The sequence below is a fragment of the Anolis sagrei genome, chromosome 1 (assembly GCF_037176765.1).
Source record: "Anolis sagrei isolate rAnoSag1 chromosome 1, rAnoSag1.mat, whole genome shotgun sequence".
Taxonomy (NCBI): Eukaryota; Metazoa; Chordata; class Lepidosauria; order Squamata; family Dactyloidae; genus Anolis; species Anolis sagrei.
Genome location: NC_090021.1, coordinates 53754374 through 53769423, shown reverse-complemented (window position 1 = coordinate 53769423; position 15050 = coordinate 53754374). Strand labels below are relative to the sequence as shown.

Below are 15050 nucleotides of genomic sequence, written 5' to 3'. Positions count from 1 at the left end.
TGGCTGGGATTTCTGGAAACTGAAGTCTAAAACGTTTGGAGGAGCAGAGTTTGAAAAGCACCTGTCTATTCTGGGAGACCACTGTTTGAATCCCCACTTAGACATGGAAATCCACTGGGTGACCTTGGGTAAGTTACACTCTCTGCAACGGAAAACCTCCTTTAAACAAACCTTGTCCAAAAACTCCTATAAAATTGTTGTTATTATGTGAATTGGTTGCCAGCACTGTGAACCGCCCTGAGTCCCCTTCAGGGTTGAGAAGAGTGGTATACAAATACCACAACTAAATAAGTAAGTAAGTAAATAAGTAAATAAATAAGGCACATAGTAAGAACAACTATCCTCTCTACTCAGGGCATGTTAGTGTTTCGCCAAGCTATTCAAACTTCCCAAAGAAAGCCCAGGACTATAAGATGAAGTAATGACAGAGTAGTGTGAAACTGCTACACATTTTTGTGCAGATATTCCTGGGCATATACTTGCCTGCATACAGTAGAGGGCAAAAGTATGATAGCTGGGACCCTATGCTGGTTGCGCACCGCAGGTCAGAATTCATGAAGGGAACATGTGTGCAAGACAGGGCAGCAAGTGAGAGACACAGCTGCGAGGGAGGAAGGAAGAGGGGGTCTACAGCTCATATGTCTTGCCCTCCCAGAGCCCCAGCTCCTCCACTGTTAGAAAGTGGCCAGGGGAAAGCAGAAGAAGAGGGGAAGGGGGGATCCGGTTCCTGCCGCTCTGTTTGCACTAGGGCCTTGTAAAAACCTCCCCCCGCTGCCAGCACACTTTCTGCCCTTCGAAGAAAGCAGCCCCAACAGCTGGGAGCAGTCCAAAGAGACTTCCCTTCATTGATTCTGACGTGCGTTGTAGGGTTCCTAGGGTCCCAGCTATCATACTTTTGCCCAGTAGAGTCTCGCTTATCCAGCGTAAATGGGCCAACAAAACATTGGAAAGATGAAAATGTTGGATAATAAAGAGGGATTAAGGAAAAGCCTATTAAACATCAAATTACGTTATGATTTTACAAATTAAGTACTAACATTTTTACCACAAATCAACAGAAAAAGCAGTTCAATACATGGTAACGTTATGTAGTAATTACTGTATTTACAAATTTAGCACCAAAACATCACAATGTATTGAAACAGATGTGGATCCAATCGGGAGGGAGACTGCGTTGGATAATACAGAACGTTGGATGAGCAAAGGTTGGATAAGCGAGACTCGGCTGTAGTTCATTTAAACACAGTATAACTGATTGCAGTACTTTCTCTTCATCTCTCTCACTCACTCACACACACAGTCACACAAACACCCAAAGGTGTCTTCATGGGGTGTGTTATTTTAGAGCTGGAAAATATTTTAAAAGACTGTCTTTCCACCACAAAAGTTACACTGCTGACATCTATAGTCCATTGTTATTATTTTACACTAAAGCGAAACATGCTGGGAGACCCATTTGTGCATCTGCCATGTAATGCTTAATTTGGCCCTAAGTTTAAAGCTACAGGCTATTAAAAAATCTATCTAGGAAATCTGCCACAGTCCATGAATAAATCTGACAGCATTCATTTTGTATTAAGTGCTGATGTTTATACTATGTCATGTGTTATATTTTTGGTGAAGCAGCATGAAAGAAGAGCAAACACATCAGTGTGAAGCTGAAAGGGAAAGGTTCAGCGAGGAAAATTTAGGGAGACCTCCTGAGAGTAAGTCCCATTTAATTCAATGGGCTTGCTTCTGAGTTGATCTCAGACAGACAGCACCATTAGTTCCAGTCTAGTGAGTGAGGTTTGCTTTCAGTTCAAGACAGACTTGCTTCTTGGTTTCTTATTTGATCAATCATGTGTGTATTTCCACTTAGATCACTTAGGTTCAGTGGGATAAAACTATATAAGCATGGAGTGTTGTGTGGTTTTTGGGCTATATGGCTGTGTTCTAGCAGCATTTTCTCTTGATGTTTACCCTGCATGTGTGGTTGGCATCTTCAGAGGATGCTAGTCACAGGTGCAGGTGAAACATCAGGAGAAAATGCTGCTAGAACACAGCCATATAGCCTGGAAACTACACAACACCCCAGTGACTCCGATCATGAAAGCCTTCAGCAATATATATAAACATGCTTATAGCTACAGTCCTAAGTGCAATTGTGTGCAACATGTAAGCCTCAAAGATCTCAGTGAGATATCAGTCTGGAGGAAAGATGCATCTGATGATACTGGATTATATTTGCTTGGGACTAAAGCCGGTGGAGCACCATAGGAAATGGGTTGCTGTGAGTTTTCCGGGCTGTATGGCCACGTTCCAGAAGCATTCTCTCCTGAAGTTTCACCCACAACTATGGAAGGCATCCTCAGAGGTTGTGAGGTCTGTTGGAAACTAGGTAAGTGGGGTTTATATATCTGTGAAATATCCAGGGTGGGAGAAAGAACTCTTTTCTGCTTGAAGCAAGTGTGAATGTTGCAATTGGCCATCTTGATAAGCACTGAGTGACCTTGCAGCTTCAAAGCCTGGCTGGTTGCTGCCTGGGGGGGGGTGTCTTTTGTTGGGACGTGTTAGCTGGCTCTGATTGATTCTTGCCTGAAATTCCCTGTTTTTTGAGTGTTGCTTTTTATTTACTGTCCTGATTTTAGAGGTTTTTTTAAATATTGGTAGCCAGATTTTGTTCATTTTCATGATTTCCTCCTTTCTGTTGAAATTGTCCACATGCTTGTGGATTCCAAAGGCTTCTAAACAAAGTTTGATGTGCAGGATATATTAAGTTTCAAAGTCTAAACATGAAATTCACTGATGCTTCATACATACTGTGAATGTAAGTTCATACACTATTTATAATGAGGTTGTACATGAAACAAAAGCAGAGACATCTTTGAACCATCAGAAAAGCAAGGGTGTCTTTGCTTCAGCCACCTATCAGGACCATTTCCCCCTCTGGGAGATAGGGGGGGGGGGGGATAATAATAATAATAATAATAATTATTATTATTATTATTATTGACAATTTTGGAATTTGAGGATACTCAACCTGTATTCACCTATCCAGGAGATTTGAGGGTGCATCTCTACACTGTAGAATAAATGCACTTTTGCACCACTTTAACTGCCATGGTTCAGTGCTCTGGAATCCTGGGAGTTGTAGTTTGGTGAGGCACCAGCACTCTTCGACAGCCCTCTCTGTCGAAGAGTGCTGGTGCCTCACCAAACTACAACTCCCAGGATTCCAGAACACTGAACCATGGCACTGAAGACCTTGTCAAAGTACAATGCACATGCAGCTGTGGAGGTAAGAAAGGTGTCAGGTTGCATTCATTCAACAATGTAAATGTGCAATGAAAGAAGTGCTGTAATTCAAACAACATAGAGTAATATGATTTCCCTTTAAATGCCATAGCTCCTTCCAAAGAAACTGACTTTCTTCCTGACTTGAGACCACTGCTTCTTAAACTGTGGTTCCTGGACCCAAATTCCTGGGTCTCCTTAGCTCACAAAAAATTGACAGTAGTAAAAGGTTTTGAAACTCCCTCCCCACCACCAGCACCATCTACATCAGTGTTTCTCGATCTGGGGGTAATGGGGGGGGGAGGTTCCTGAAGGATCACCAAAGACTATGAGAAAACACAAACTTCTGATGGTCTTAGGAACCCCTTTGGCAGACAAGGCTGAAGATCTCTCCACCTGTTCACTTCCTTTTTGGAAACACACAGTGAATCATCTCACCAAAAGCCCTCCTGCTCTCTGGATGTAGGTGAACTACAACTCCAAAACTCAAGGTCAATGCCCACCAAACTCTTCCAGCATTTTCTGTTGATCATGGGAGTGTTGTGTGCCAAGTTTGGTTCAATTCCATCGTTGGTGAAGTTCAGAATGCTCTTTGATTGTAGGTGAACTATAAATCCCAGCAACTACAACTCCAAAATGACAAAATCAATTCCCTCCAACCCACCAGTATTTAAATTTGGGCGTATCGGGTATTTGTGCTAAATTTGGTACAGTGAATGAAAATACATCCTGCATATCAGATATTTACAGTATGATTCATAACAGTAGCAAAATGACAGTTATGAAGTAGCAATAAAATAATGTTATGGTTGGGGGTCACCACAACATGAGGAACTGTATGAAGGGGTCACGGCATTAGGAAGGTTGAGAAACACTGATTTACACACAACTGTAAGCAACAAGGTGTAGAATTTCCATTGGATGCTGTAGAAAATGCTTCAGGCTGTTCTTCACTTTAAAATGTCCCGGACAGGATGGAGTGGTGACTCGTGAGTGGAAAGAATTTTCAGAAGTTGGGTTGTAGTGAGTTTTCCAGGCTGTATGGCCATGTTCCAGAAGCATTCTCTCCTGACATTTCACCTGCATCTGTGACAGGTATCCTCAGAAGTTGTGTGGTCCTCACAACCTCTGAGGATGCCTGCCATAGATGCAGGCGAAACGTCAGGAGAGAATGCTTCTGGAACATGGCCATAAGGTTAGGTAAAGGTAAAGGTTTTTCCCTGACATTAAGTCCAGTTGTATCCAACTCTGGGGGTTGGTGCTCATCTCAATTTCTAAGCCGAATAGCCGGCATTGTCTGTAGACACCCCCAAGGTCTTGTGGCCAGCATGACTGCATGGAGCACCGTTACCTTCCTGCAGAAGTGGTACCTATTGATCTACTCACATTTGCATGTTTTTGAACTGCTAGATTGGCAGGAGCTGGGGCTAACAGCGGGAGCTCACCCCTTTCTCTGGATTTGAACCGCCAACCTTTTGGTCAGCAAGTTCAGCAGCTCAGTGGTTTAACCTGCTGTGCCATGAGGGGCTCAAGGTCGGGTATTGTCTTCTAAAATTCCACAGTTAAGCAGTACCTTGACTAGAATCAATCTAAATGTCACAGACGAATGTGCAAGCTTTTGTGTTCTCCCAAACTCTTCATGCTGATCGTTGAGCAGAGTGGGATGGAAGCAGGGAGCAGTAGCATGGAGCACCATTATCTTCCTGCTGGAAAGGTTATTGATCTACTCACATTTGCATGTTGTCAAACGCTAGGTTGTCAGAAGCTGGGGCTAACAGTGGGAGCTCACCCCACACCCCTGATTCGAACCTGTGACCTTTTGGTCAGCAAGTTCAGCAGCTCAGTGGTTTAACCCACTGCACCACCAGGAGCTTCAACATGACCATACAGCCTGGAAAACTTAAAACAACCATGAGGCAGAAAAGGAATTTTAATTGGATTTTTTTCTGATGAAAGGATTGTCCTTTCATCATACTAGAGAACAAAATCCACTTAGAGCTGGCGTTGTTGTCCGTGGACACCTCCAAGGTCATGTGGCTAGCATGACAGCATGGAGCGCCGTTACCTTCCCGCGGAAGGAAGGTAGTTTGTTCTCTAGTGTGATGAAAGGAAAATACTTTCATCACACTAGAGAACAAAATCCACTTAGAATCATAGAGTTGGAAGAGACCTCACGGGCCATCCAGTCCAACCCCCTGCCAAGAAGCAAGAAAATTGCATTCAAATCACGCCTGACAGATGGCCATCCAGCCTGTGTTTAAAAGCCTCCAAAGAAGGAGCCTCCATCTCACTCCGGGGCAGAGAGTTCCACTGCTGAACAGCTCTCACGGTCAGGAAGTTCTTTCTAATGTTCAGATGGAATCTCTTTTCTTGTAGTTTGAAGCCATTGTTCCGCGTCCTCGTCTCCAAGGCAGCAGAAAACAAGCTTGCTCCCTCCTCCCTGTGAACTTTTCGCACATATTTATACATGGTTATCATGTCTCCTCTCAGCCTTCTCTTCTGCAGGCTAAACATGTCCAGCTCTTTAAGCTGCTCCTCACAGGGCTTGTTCTCCAGACCCTTGATCATTTTAGTTGCCCTCCTCTGGACACATTCCAGCTTGTCAATATCTCCCTTCACTTGTGGTGCCCAGAATTGGACACAGTATTCCAGGTGTGGTCTAACCAAAGAGGAATAGAGGGATTGCATGACTTCCCTGGTCCATGAGGTCAGGGAAACAACTGAATGAATGAACAACAATAACATGACTTCCCTGGATCTAGACACTAGACTCCTATTGATGCAGGCCAAAATCCCATTGGCTTTTTTGCCACTGCATCACATTGTTGGCTCATGTTTAACTTGTTGTCCAGGAGGACTCCAAGATCTTTTTCCACAGGCACTGCTCTCGAGCCAGGCATTGCCCCTCATTCTGTATCTTTGCATTTCATTTTTTTTCCTGCCTAATCTTGCATTTGTCCCTGTTGAACTTCACTTTGTTAGTTTTAAAATTCCGGTTTGTGCTTCCTGCAGAATCCTGGGCTTTGTAGTTTAGTGCGGCTGTTCAAGGATCCTCCCTAAACTACAAGCCCCAGAATTCTGGAGGAGGCAGAAGCCGGATTGAAAGTGGACTTTTTCCCTCTGGTGTGATGAAGTACTTGCAAGTGATTCCCGCCAGGAAAGTCTCAGGCCATTCCGTCTCCAGAAGCCCTGCTTTCGAGGGCTGGGAGTTGGCAACCAGGCAGAAGAGCCTCCCGTTGAAAAACGACCCCGAAAGAAGGCCAGGAAGAGTTGCCAGTTCCTACTCACTCCTCAGGGGCTGACTTTCGAAGAGATGGAGAGATGATGGATGAGGCTGCTCCACGTTCAGCCCAGCTTGAAACGGGAAAGGCATATTGGGAGCTGCTGGCATTCCTCCCTCCCAAAGGAGGCAAGAGAGCTGGGGAAAGGTCGCTTTTTGGGTAGGCACGTGAAGAAACGGGTGGCGAGGGGGGGAAAGTGGAGAAGAAGGGAAAGTTTAGGAGAAGTTTTGCTCGAGAGCAGGCGCGGGCCAACGCCGGCCCTCCAGGGGTTTTGGACTTCAACTCCGGTAGGCTGTTAGGAATGGTGGGAGTTGAAGTCCAAAACCCCTGGAGGGCCGGCGTTGGCCCCCGCTTGCTCTCGAGCAATGATTCCCTCCCGGTGTGTTGCTGGCCCTCATCTCCCAGAGGTGAAGCCGCAAACACTTGGGAAAGCGGAGTTTTGGAGGAGAAGCAGGAGGAGGAAGCAGGAGCAGCCTTACCTGTAGAAGTAGTGTCCGCAGAACATGCCCAGCAACATCCTGCACCCGAGGGGCGCCAGGCGGGGGGGCTCGCGGGAAGCCAGCAGCAGCGAGGGCACCAGAAAGGCGGGCAACTCCTGCAGGAACCAGGCGCAGCGGGCCGGCAAGTGGGCGCCCCCCTCCCCCGACGCCCCGCGCCTCGCCTTGCCCTTCTCCTCCTCCTCCTCCGAGGGCTCTCTCCCCTCCCTCTCCCCCTCCCCTTCCCCCTGGTCCTCCTCATGCTTCCCGTAGCGGATGGGGCGCCGGCTGTTCCAACGCAGGTGCAGGAGCCCCAGCGCCGCCAGGAAGGCGCTCAAGGCGCTCGCCAGGAGGGGCCAGCAAGGCATGGTCCAAGGTGGGTGGCCGGGGGGACCGGCCGGCTGGCCATTAATAGGAGCCCAGGAAGAGGAGGCGAGGAGAAGGGGAGGGCGCCCGGCCCCACCCCCGCCCCCTTTCTTCCCTCCCTCCCTCCTCCTTCTGACGCCCTCCCGGGCCCCCTCTCCCCCTCCGCCGAAGAGTCTCTCTCTTCCACCTCTGCCTCAAAGTTCCTCTCTTCCTCCTTTTCCTGCTTCAAAGCTCCCCTCTCTTCCTCTTCCCTTTCCCGCCTCAAGGGTCTCTCTCTCTCTTCCTCCTCCTCCTCCTTCAAGGGTCTCCACTCTTCATCTCTTTCTCTTCCTTCTGCTTCAAAGGTCCCCTCTCTTCACTTCTGCCGCCTCCTGCTTTAAGGGACCCCTCTCTTCCTCTTCCCTCTCCTGCCTCAAAGATCTCTCTCTTCCTCCTTCTGCCTCAAGGGTCTCCCCTCTTCGTGTCTTTCTCTTCCTTCAGCTTCAAAGGTCCCGTCTCTTTCTCTTCCCCCTCCGTCCTGCCTCAAGGGTCTCCTCTGCTAAAATCCCCTCTTTCTCCCTTTTCTGCTTCAAAGTTCCCCCCTCTTCCTCTTCCTTCTCCTGCCTCAGGGTCTCTCTCTTCTTCCTGCTGCTTCCTCAAGGGTGTCCACTCCTCATGTTTTCCTCTTTCAAAGGTCCCCTCTTTTCACTTCCTCCCCCTCCTGCTTCAAGGATCCCCTCTCTTCCTCTTCCCTCTCCTGCCTCCTATGAGTCCCTCTCTTCATGTCTTCCTCTTCCTTGTACTTCAAAGGTCCCCTCTTTTCACTTCTCCTGCCTCCTGCTTTAATAATAATAATAATAATAATAATAATAATAATAATAATAATAATAAATTCTCCTCCTGCTTCCAGGATCCCCTCCCTTCCCCTTCCTGCCTCAAGGGTCTCCTCTGCCTAAAAGCCCCCTTCCTTCTCCTTTTTCTGCTTTAAAGATCCCCTCTCTTCCTCTTCCCTCTCCTGCCTCCCTTCCTCCTCCTTCTGCCTGTGAGTCCCCCTCTTCCTCCTCCTGCCTCAAGGGTTTCCACTCTTTATGTCTTTCTCTTCCTTCTGCTTCAAAGGTCGCCTTTCTTCACTTCTGCATCCTCCTCCTTCAAGGGAGCCACATCGCCTGCATCAAAGGTCTCTCTCTTCCTCCTCCTTCTGCCTCCAGGGTCTCCACTTTTCTCACATTCCTCTTCCTTCTGCTTCAAAGGTCTCCTCTCTTCCTCTTCCCCTTTCTACCTCAAGGGTCTCCTCTGTCCAGAAGTCCCTCTCTTTCTCCTTTTTTTTGCTTCAAAGATCCCCTCTATTCCTCTTCCCTCTCCTGACTCAAGGGTCCCCTCTCTTCACTTCTTCCCCCTCCTGCGTCCTCCCTCTTCCCTCTCCTGTCTCAATGGTCTCTCTCTCTTCCTCCTCCTCCTCTTCCTGCCTCAAGGGTCTCCACTCTTCAGGTCTTTCTCTTCCTTCTGATTAAAAGGACCCCTCTCTTCACTTCCCGCCACCTCCTGCTTTAAGGGACCCCTCTCTTCCTCTTCCCATTCCTGCCTCAAGGGTCCCTCTCTTCCTCCTCCCAAGAGTTGCTCTCTTCCTCCTTCTTCTGTCCCAAGGGTCTCCACTCTTCATGTCTCTTCTTTCTTCAGTTTCAAAGGTCCCCTCTCTTCCTCTTTCCCCCTCCTGCTTCTGCTTTCCCCCTTCTGCCAAAAAGCCCTTCTCTTTCTCCTTTTCCTCTTTCAATCCTCCCTCTTCCTTCTCCTGCCTGTAAACTAACACATATGGATGGAAGACTTTCTACAAATGTTACTAAGTGGAAATTTCTCTGTTGACTCCATGTTTTGATTGGAGCAGCTCGTGGGTCGTCCCCCACCCCCATTCATTTGTTGCATTATTCATCATCTCTTCTTCCTCCTCCTGCCTAAGAGTCCCTCTCTTCTTCTTCTTTCTCCTTCTGCCTCAAGGGACCCCAATAACAACAACAACAACAGTGTTATTTGTAATCCCATTTATCTCCCAAGGGGGACTCAGGACAGTTTCCTGACATAGGATATGCCATGGGGTTGCTATGAGTTTCAGGCTGTGTGGCCATGCTCCATACATTCTCTCCTGATGTTTCACCCACATCTATGGCAGGCATCCTCAGATGTTGTGAGATCTGTTGGAAGCTCAATGGGGTTTATATATCTGTGGAATGTCCAGGATGGGGGGAAAATCTTGTCTGCTTGAGGCAAGTGTGAATGTTGCAGTTGGCCACCTTGATTAGCATTTAATGGCCTTGTAGCTTCAAAGCCTGGCTGCTTCCTGCCTGGAGGAACCCTTTGTTGGGAGGTATTTTATTTATTTATTTATTTATTATTTAAACTTATATGCTGCCACTCCCCTGGGGCTCAGAGCGGCTTACAAGACTAGCTAAAATCTAACAAAATTTAAAAGCAATTTAAAACAATTTAAAAACAACACTATCAAACATTAAAAGCCTGTCAAAACAGGTATGTCTTACATGCCCTGCGGAAAGCTGGTAAGTCCCGCAAGGCACGGACTTCAGGTGGCAGAGTATTCCAGAGTGATGGTGCCACTGCTGTGAAGGCTCTACGTCTGGTTGCTGTTAGATGCAAGGTCTTGACATTGGGGACTTCCAATAGATCTTGGTCCTCAGAACGGAGGGATCTCTGGGGTTGGTAGGGGGTGAGGCGGTATTAGCTGGCCTTGATTGCCATAATCACAAATAAAGCCAAATACATAATCAAATGATCCATAAAAGTAGACATCAATGTGAACTCATAATAACTAACCAAACAAAGACTTAAAAACAAATCGGCCTCATCATCCATAGTTACATAATTTGTTATATAGAGAATCTCCACTATCTTTAGTAATGGCCTGTTGTGAGTTTTCTGGGTTGTATGGCCATGTTCCAGAAGCATTCTCTCCTGACATTTCACTCACATCCATGGCAGGCATCCTCAGATGTTGAGGGGTCTGTTGGAAACTAACTAAGTAAGGTGCGTGTGTGTGTGTGTGTGTGTGTGTGTATGTATGTATATGTATGTATGTATACACACACACACACACAGAAATTCCAACAAATACTATGTTCAGCAAAGGACAAGAGGGATCCTCTCATCTCTATAGGAGTCTACCATATACCATGCAGCTGTGGACAAGTCTACATAGGGACGACCAAACGCAGCATTGCCCATACATGAATCAAGCAAAATGAAAGGCCCTGCATACTATTTCAGAAAAATCAGCCATAGCAGAGCACTTGATGAACCAACCTGGACACAGCATATTATTTGAGAACTCAGAAATGCTGGACCACTCTAACAACCATCATGCCAGACCTCACAGAGACGCCTTTGAAATCCACAAGCAGGTGGACAATTTCAGAAGAAAGGGGGAAACCATGAAAATGAACAAAATCTGGCTACCAGTATTTTTTAAAAAAAAAAACTCTAAAAAAACCAGGGCAGTAAATAAAGAGCAACACTCAAAAACAGAGGGGGGGGGATTGTGTCAGGAGTCACTTGAGAAACTGTAAGTCACTTCTGGTGTGAGAGAATTGGCCGTCTGCAAAGACGTTGCCTAGGGGACACCCAGATGTTTTGATTTTTTACCATCCTTGTGGGAGGCATCTCTCATGTCCCCACATGGGGAGCTGGAGCTGACAGAGGGAGCTCATCCATGTTCTCCCTGGATTTGAACCTCCAGCCTGTCGATCTTCAGTCTTGCTGGCACAAGGGTTTAACCCATTGCGCCACCGGCTCTTCTAAAAAACAGGGTAATTCCAGACAAGAATCAGTTAGGGTCAGCTAACACATCCCAATAAAGGATCCTCTCAGGCAGCAACCAGCCAGGCTTTAAAGCTGCAAGGCCATTCAATGCTATTCAGGGTAACCAATTGCAGCATTCATATGTACCACAAGCAGACAAGAGTTCTTTCTCTCCCTGGACATTATCCCAAATATATATAAACCTCACTTACTTAGTTTCCCACAGATCTCATAACCTCTGAGGATGCCTGCCATAGATGTGGGTGAAACGTCATGAGATAATGCTTCTGGAACATAGCCATACAGCCCGGGAATCTCACAACAACCCAGTGCTTGGGGCCATGAGAGTCTTCAACAAGACATTAGAGCTCACAACCTCTGAAGATGCCTGCCATAGATGTGGGCAAAACGCCAGGAGAGAATCCTTCTGGAACATGGCCGTGCAGCCTGGAAACTGACAACAACCCAGTGCTAAAAGCCTTTGACAACACATCTTTTGCAATACATGCTCATCTCACAGAGAGGAAGATTTAGTTGTAACAAGACATGTGAGAATGATACTTGGAAAGGGTTGACCAATGACTAACCCTTCCTCGCTTCTCCCTCCTCTACCTCTTCTTCCTCCCCCCAGTTTAGTAGAGAGGGGAAGGTTTTACAAGGTTTTGCACTTTGCCTGGCAAAGAGTGAATTGGAACAGTAGCAGCGCTGACACAATATAGCAGGCATGGGCAAACTTCGTCCCTCCCTCCAGGTGTTTTGGACTCCAACTCCCACCATTCCTAACAGCTTCAGGCCCCTTCCCTTTCCTTCCCTGCTTTTTGAAGGAAAGACAAAAAGGAGGGAAGGATAGAGGGAGGGAAAGAGTGGAAGGGAATGGAGGGAGGGGAAAAGGAGGATAAAAGGGTGGATGGGACTGAGAAAGAGGGAGGTAAGGAGAAAGGAAAGAGAAGGAAAGAATGATAATGGAAGGAAGGAGGAATGAAAGGGAAGGAGGAAGGAAATAGGAAGGAAGGGAAGGATAAAGGAAAGAGAAGGGAGGAAAGACAAAATGGAAGAAGAAAGGGAGAGAGGGAAGAAAGAAAAGATGGAACAATGGAAGGAGAAAGAGGGAGGTAAGGAGGAAGGAAGGAAAGAGAAGGAAGGAAAGACAAAAGGGAGGGAAGGATAGAAGGAAGGAGGATGGAAAGGGAAGGAAAGGGTGGAAGTGAATTGAGGGAGGGAAAAGGGGACAGAGGGAGGGAGGGAGGACGAAAGGGTGGATGGGACAAAGAAAGGGGGAGGGAAGGAGGAAGGAAAGAGAGAAAGAAAGAATGATTACAGGGAAGGAAGAAAGGATGAAAGAGAAGGAGGAAGTCAAAAGGAAGGGAGGGAGGGAGGGAGGGAGGGAGGGAAGGATAGAGAGGCCCTGCTTGTGATCCCACCGGCATCGCAAGCGCGCTTGGTGGGGACGCGGGACAGGGCCTTTTCCGTGGTGGCCCCCCGACTCTGGAACACCCTCCCCAAAGACCTTAGACAGGCCCCTACATTGGCTGCCTTCAGAAAGAACTTGAAGACCTGGCTTTTCCGATGCGCCTTCCCAGATTAGGAAATCTCCACTACCAAGTCCCATAAATACTTTATCAGAACCAATGATTGCTGCACATCGCACTTGCCCTAGAAGCCCTAGATACACTGTTCAAGAAGGCGTTTGAACAAGAAATGCAATAATTGGTAATGACGACAGGAATGGAACAACGGAATATGATACTGGATTGTGGTTTAACAATGAGACGATGCGAATGGCTTTTTGTATTATTGATATTGATATTGTTGATGTTGTTGATGACGATGCTTTTGTTATTGCTGGATTGATTTTAGATTGTGTCTTGTAATTTGCACCCTGTCCTCTCGGACTGAGAACAGCGGTATATAAGCACAGTAAAATAAATAAAATAAATAAATACACCTCCTGTCACATCAGCACTTTTAATCTTGTACCCATTCTCTGGCCCGGCCCAGTTTTATTGTGTTTAGTGTATTGCGCCTGTTGTTTATTTTGCTTTATTCTGTTTTTAATTGTTTGATTTGCTTAGATTGTATTGTTGTGTTGTGTGTTGAGGCCTCGGCCTGTGTAAGCCGCATCGAATCCTTCGGGAGATGCTAGCGGGGTACAAATAAAGTTTAATAAAGTTTAATAATAATAATAGAAGAGAAGGATGAAAGGATAAATGAAAGTGAGAAGAAAGGAAAGACAAAATGGAAGGAAGGAAGGAGAAAGGGAAGAAAGAAAGGATGGAATGGAAAGATGGAAGGAGAAAGAGGGAGGTAAGGAGGAAGAAAAGAGAGAAGGAAGGAAAGACAAAAGGAAGGGAAGGATAGAAGGAAGGGAGGAAAGGAAAAAGGAAAGGGTGGAAGGGAATGGAGGAAGGGAGGAAAGAGAGAAGGAAGGAAAGACAAAAGGGAAGGAGGAAAAAGAGGGAAAAAGAAGGGATGGAAGGGAAAGGGAAGGAGAAAGAGGGAGGTAAGGAGGAAGGAAAGAGAGAGGGAAGGAAAGACAAAAGTGAGGGAAGGATAGAAGGAAGGAGGAAGGAAAGAGTGAAAGGGAATGGAGGGAGGGAGAAAGGGGACAGAGGGAGGAAAGAGAGAAGGAAGGAAAGACAAAAGGGAAGGAAGGAGAAAGAGGGAGGGACGGAGGAAGGAAAGAGAGAAGGAAGGATAGGATGGTGAGAGAGAGGAAGGCCTGAGAAAAGAGTCCAAGGGGCCGCATCTGTCCCCTGGGCCTGTGTTTGCCCATACCCGGCATAGATGCACCCAATTTTAGAAAAATGTGTCCACACAATTCTTTCACGCTGAGGGAGTGAGGGGGAGAAAGGGGACAATATGGTAGAGCTGTTATTCATTGCTCAACCCTTTGCAAATACAGTTGAGTCTCACTTATCCAACCTTTGCTCATCCAATGTTCTGTATTATCCAATGCAGTCTCCCTCCCGATCGGATCCACAGCTGTTTCAATACATTGTGATGTTTTGGTGCTAAATTCGTAAATAAAGTAATTACTAAGTTCTTGTGGGTTTTTTCGGGCTATATGGCCATGTTCTAGAGGCATTTCTCCTGACGTTTCGCCTGCATCTATGGCAAGCATCCTCAGAGGTAGTGAGGTCTGTTGGAACTAGAAAAAAGTGTTTATATATCTGTGGAATGACCAGGGTGAGACAAAGGACTTTTGTCAGTTGGGCTAGGTGTGAATCTTTCAACTGACCACCTTGATTAGCATACAATGGGCTGACTGTGCCTGGAGCAAACTCTTCTTAAGAGGTAATTAGATGTTCCTGCCTGTTTCCTCTCTGCTGTTTTTGCTGTTGCAATTTTAGAATTTTTTAATACTGGTAGCCAGATCTTGTTCATTTTCATGGTTTCCTCCTTTCTGTTGAAATTGTCCACATGTTTGTGTATTTCAATGGCTTCTCTGTGTAGTCTGACATGGTGGTTGTGAGAGTGGTCCAGCATTTTTGTGTTCTCAAATAAAATGCTGTGTCTAGGTTGGTTCATCAGGTGCTCTGCATAAATAGCTGATTCGACGTTGGCAATTATGTTTTCTGTTGGGATCCTGGTGGCGGTTACAGCAAAGTTTCCTCCTTTCGCTAGTATGGATATTTGGTCTTCAGAGAGTTGTCTGTCTGTCAGGTTGATGATGGTCCGTGATGTATCCAGTTCTGGTTTCGGCTGTTGCTTTTGGCATTTGTGGAATTTCTGTTTTTGTCTGTTGGTGTGGACAGCCATGTTTTTCTCCTTTTTCCTGTAAGTGAGGTTGTCTATTTTGTCCCAGTCCTGGGAATTCATCTTCTGGCTGATGTTGATATGGAGGTGCAGCAGTTCCTTGTCTGTGTTT

At 46.5% G+C, this 15050-nt stretch overlaps 1 protein-coding gene across 1 annotated transcript in view; it reads right to left on the bottom strand.

The window, feature by feature from the left end:
* SRD5A2 (steroid 5 alpha-reductase 2) overlaps positions 1 to 7452 on the bottom strand; it is a 34910-nt gene extending 27458 nt beyond the window's left edge. Inside the window, exon 1 of the mRNA XM_060753944.2 lies at positions 7037 to 7452. Within this exon, the coding sequence (XP_060609927.2) occupies positions 7037 to 7401 (365 nt within the window). The 5' untranslated portion in view covers positions 7402 to 7452. The remainder of the gene's footprint in view (positions 1 to 7036) is intronic.
* Positions 7453 to 15050: the final 7598 nt, after the last annotated feature.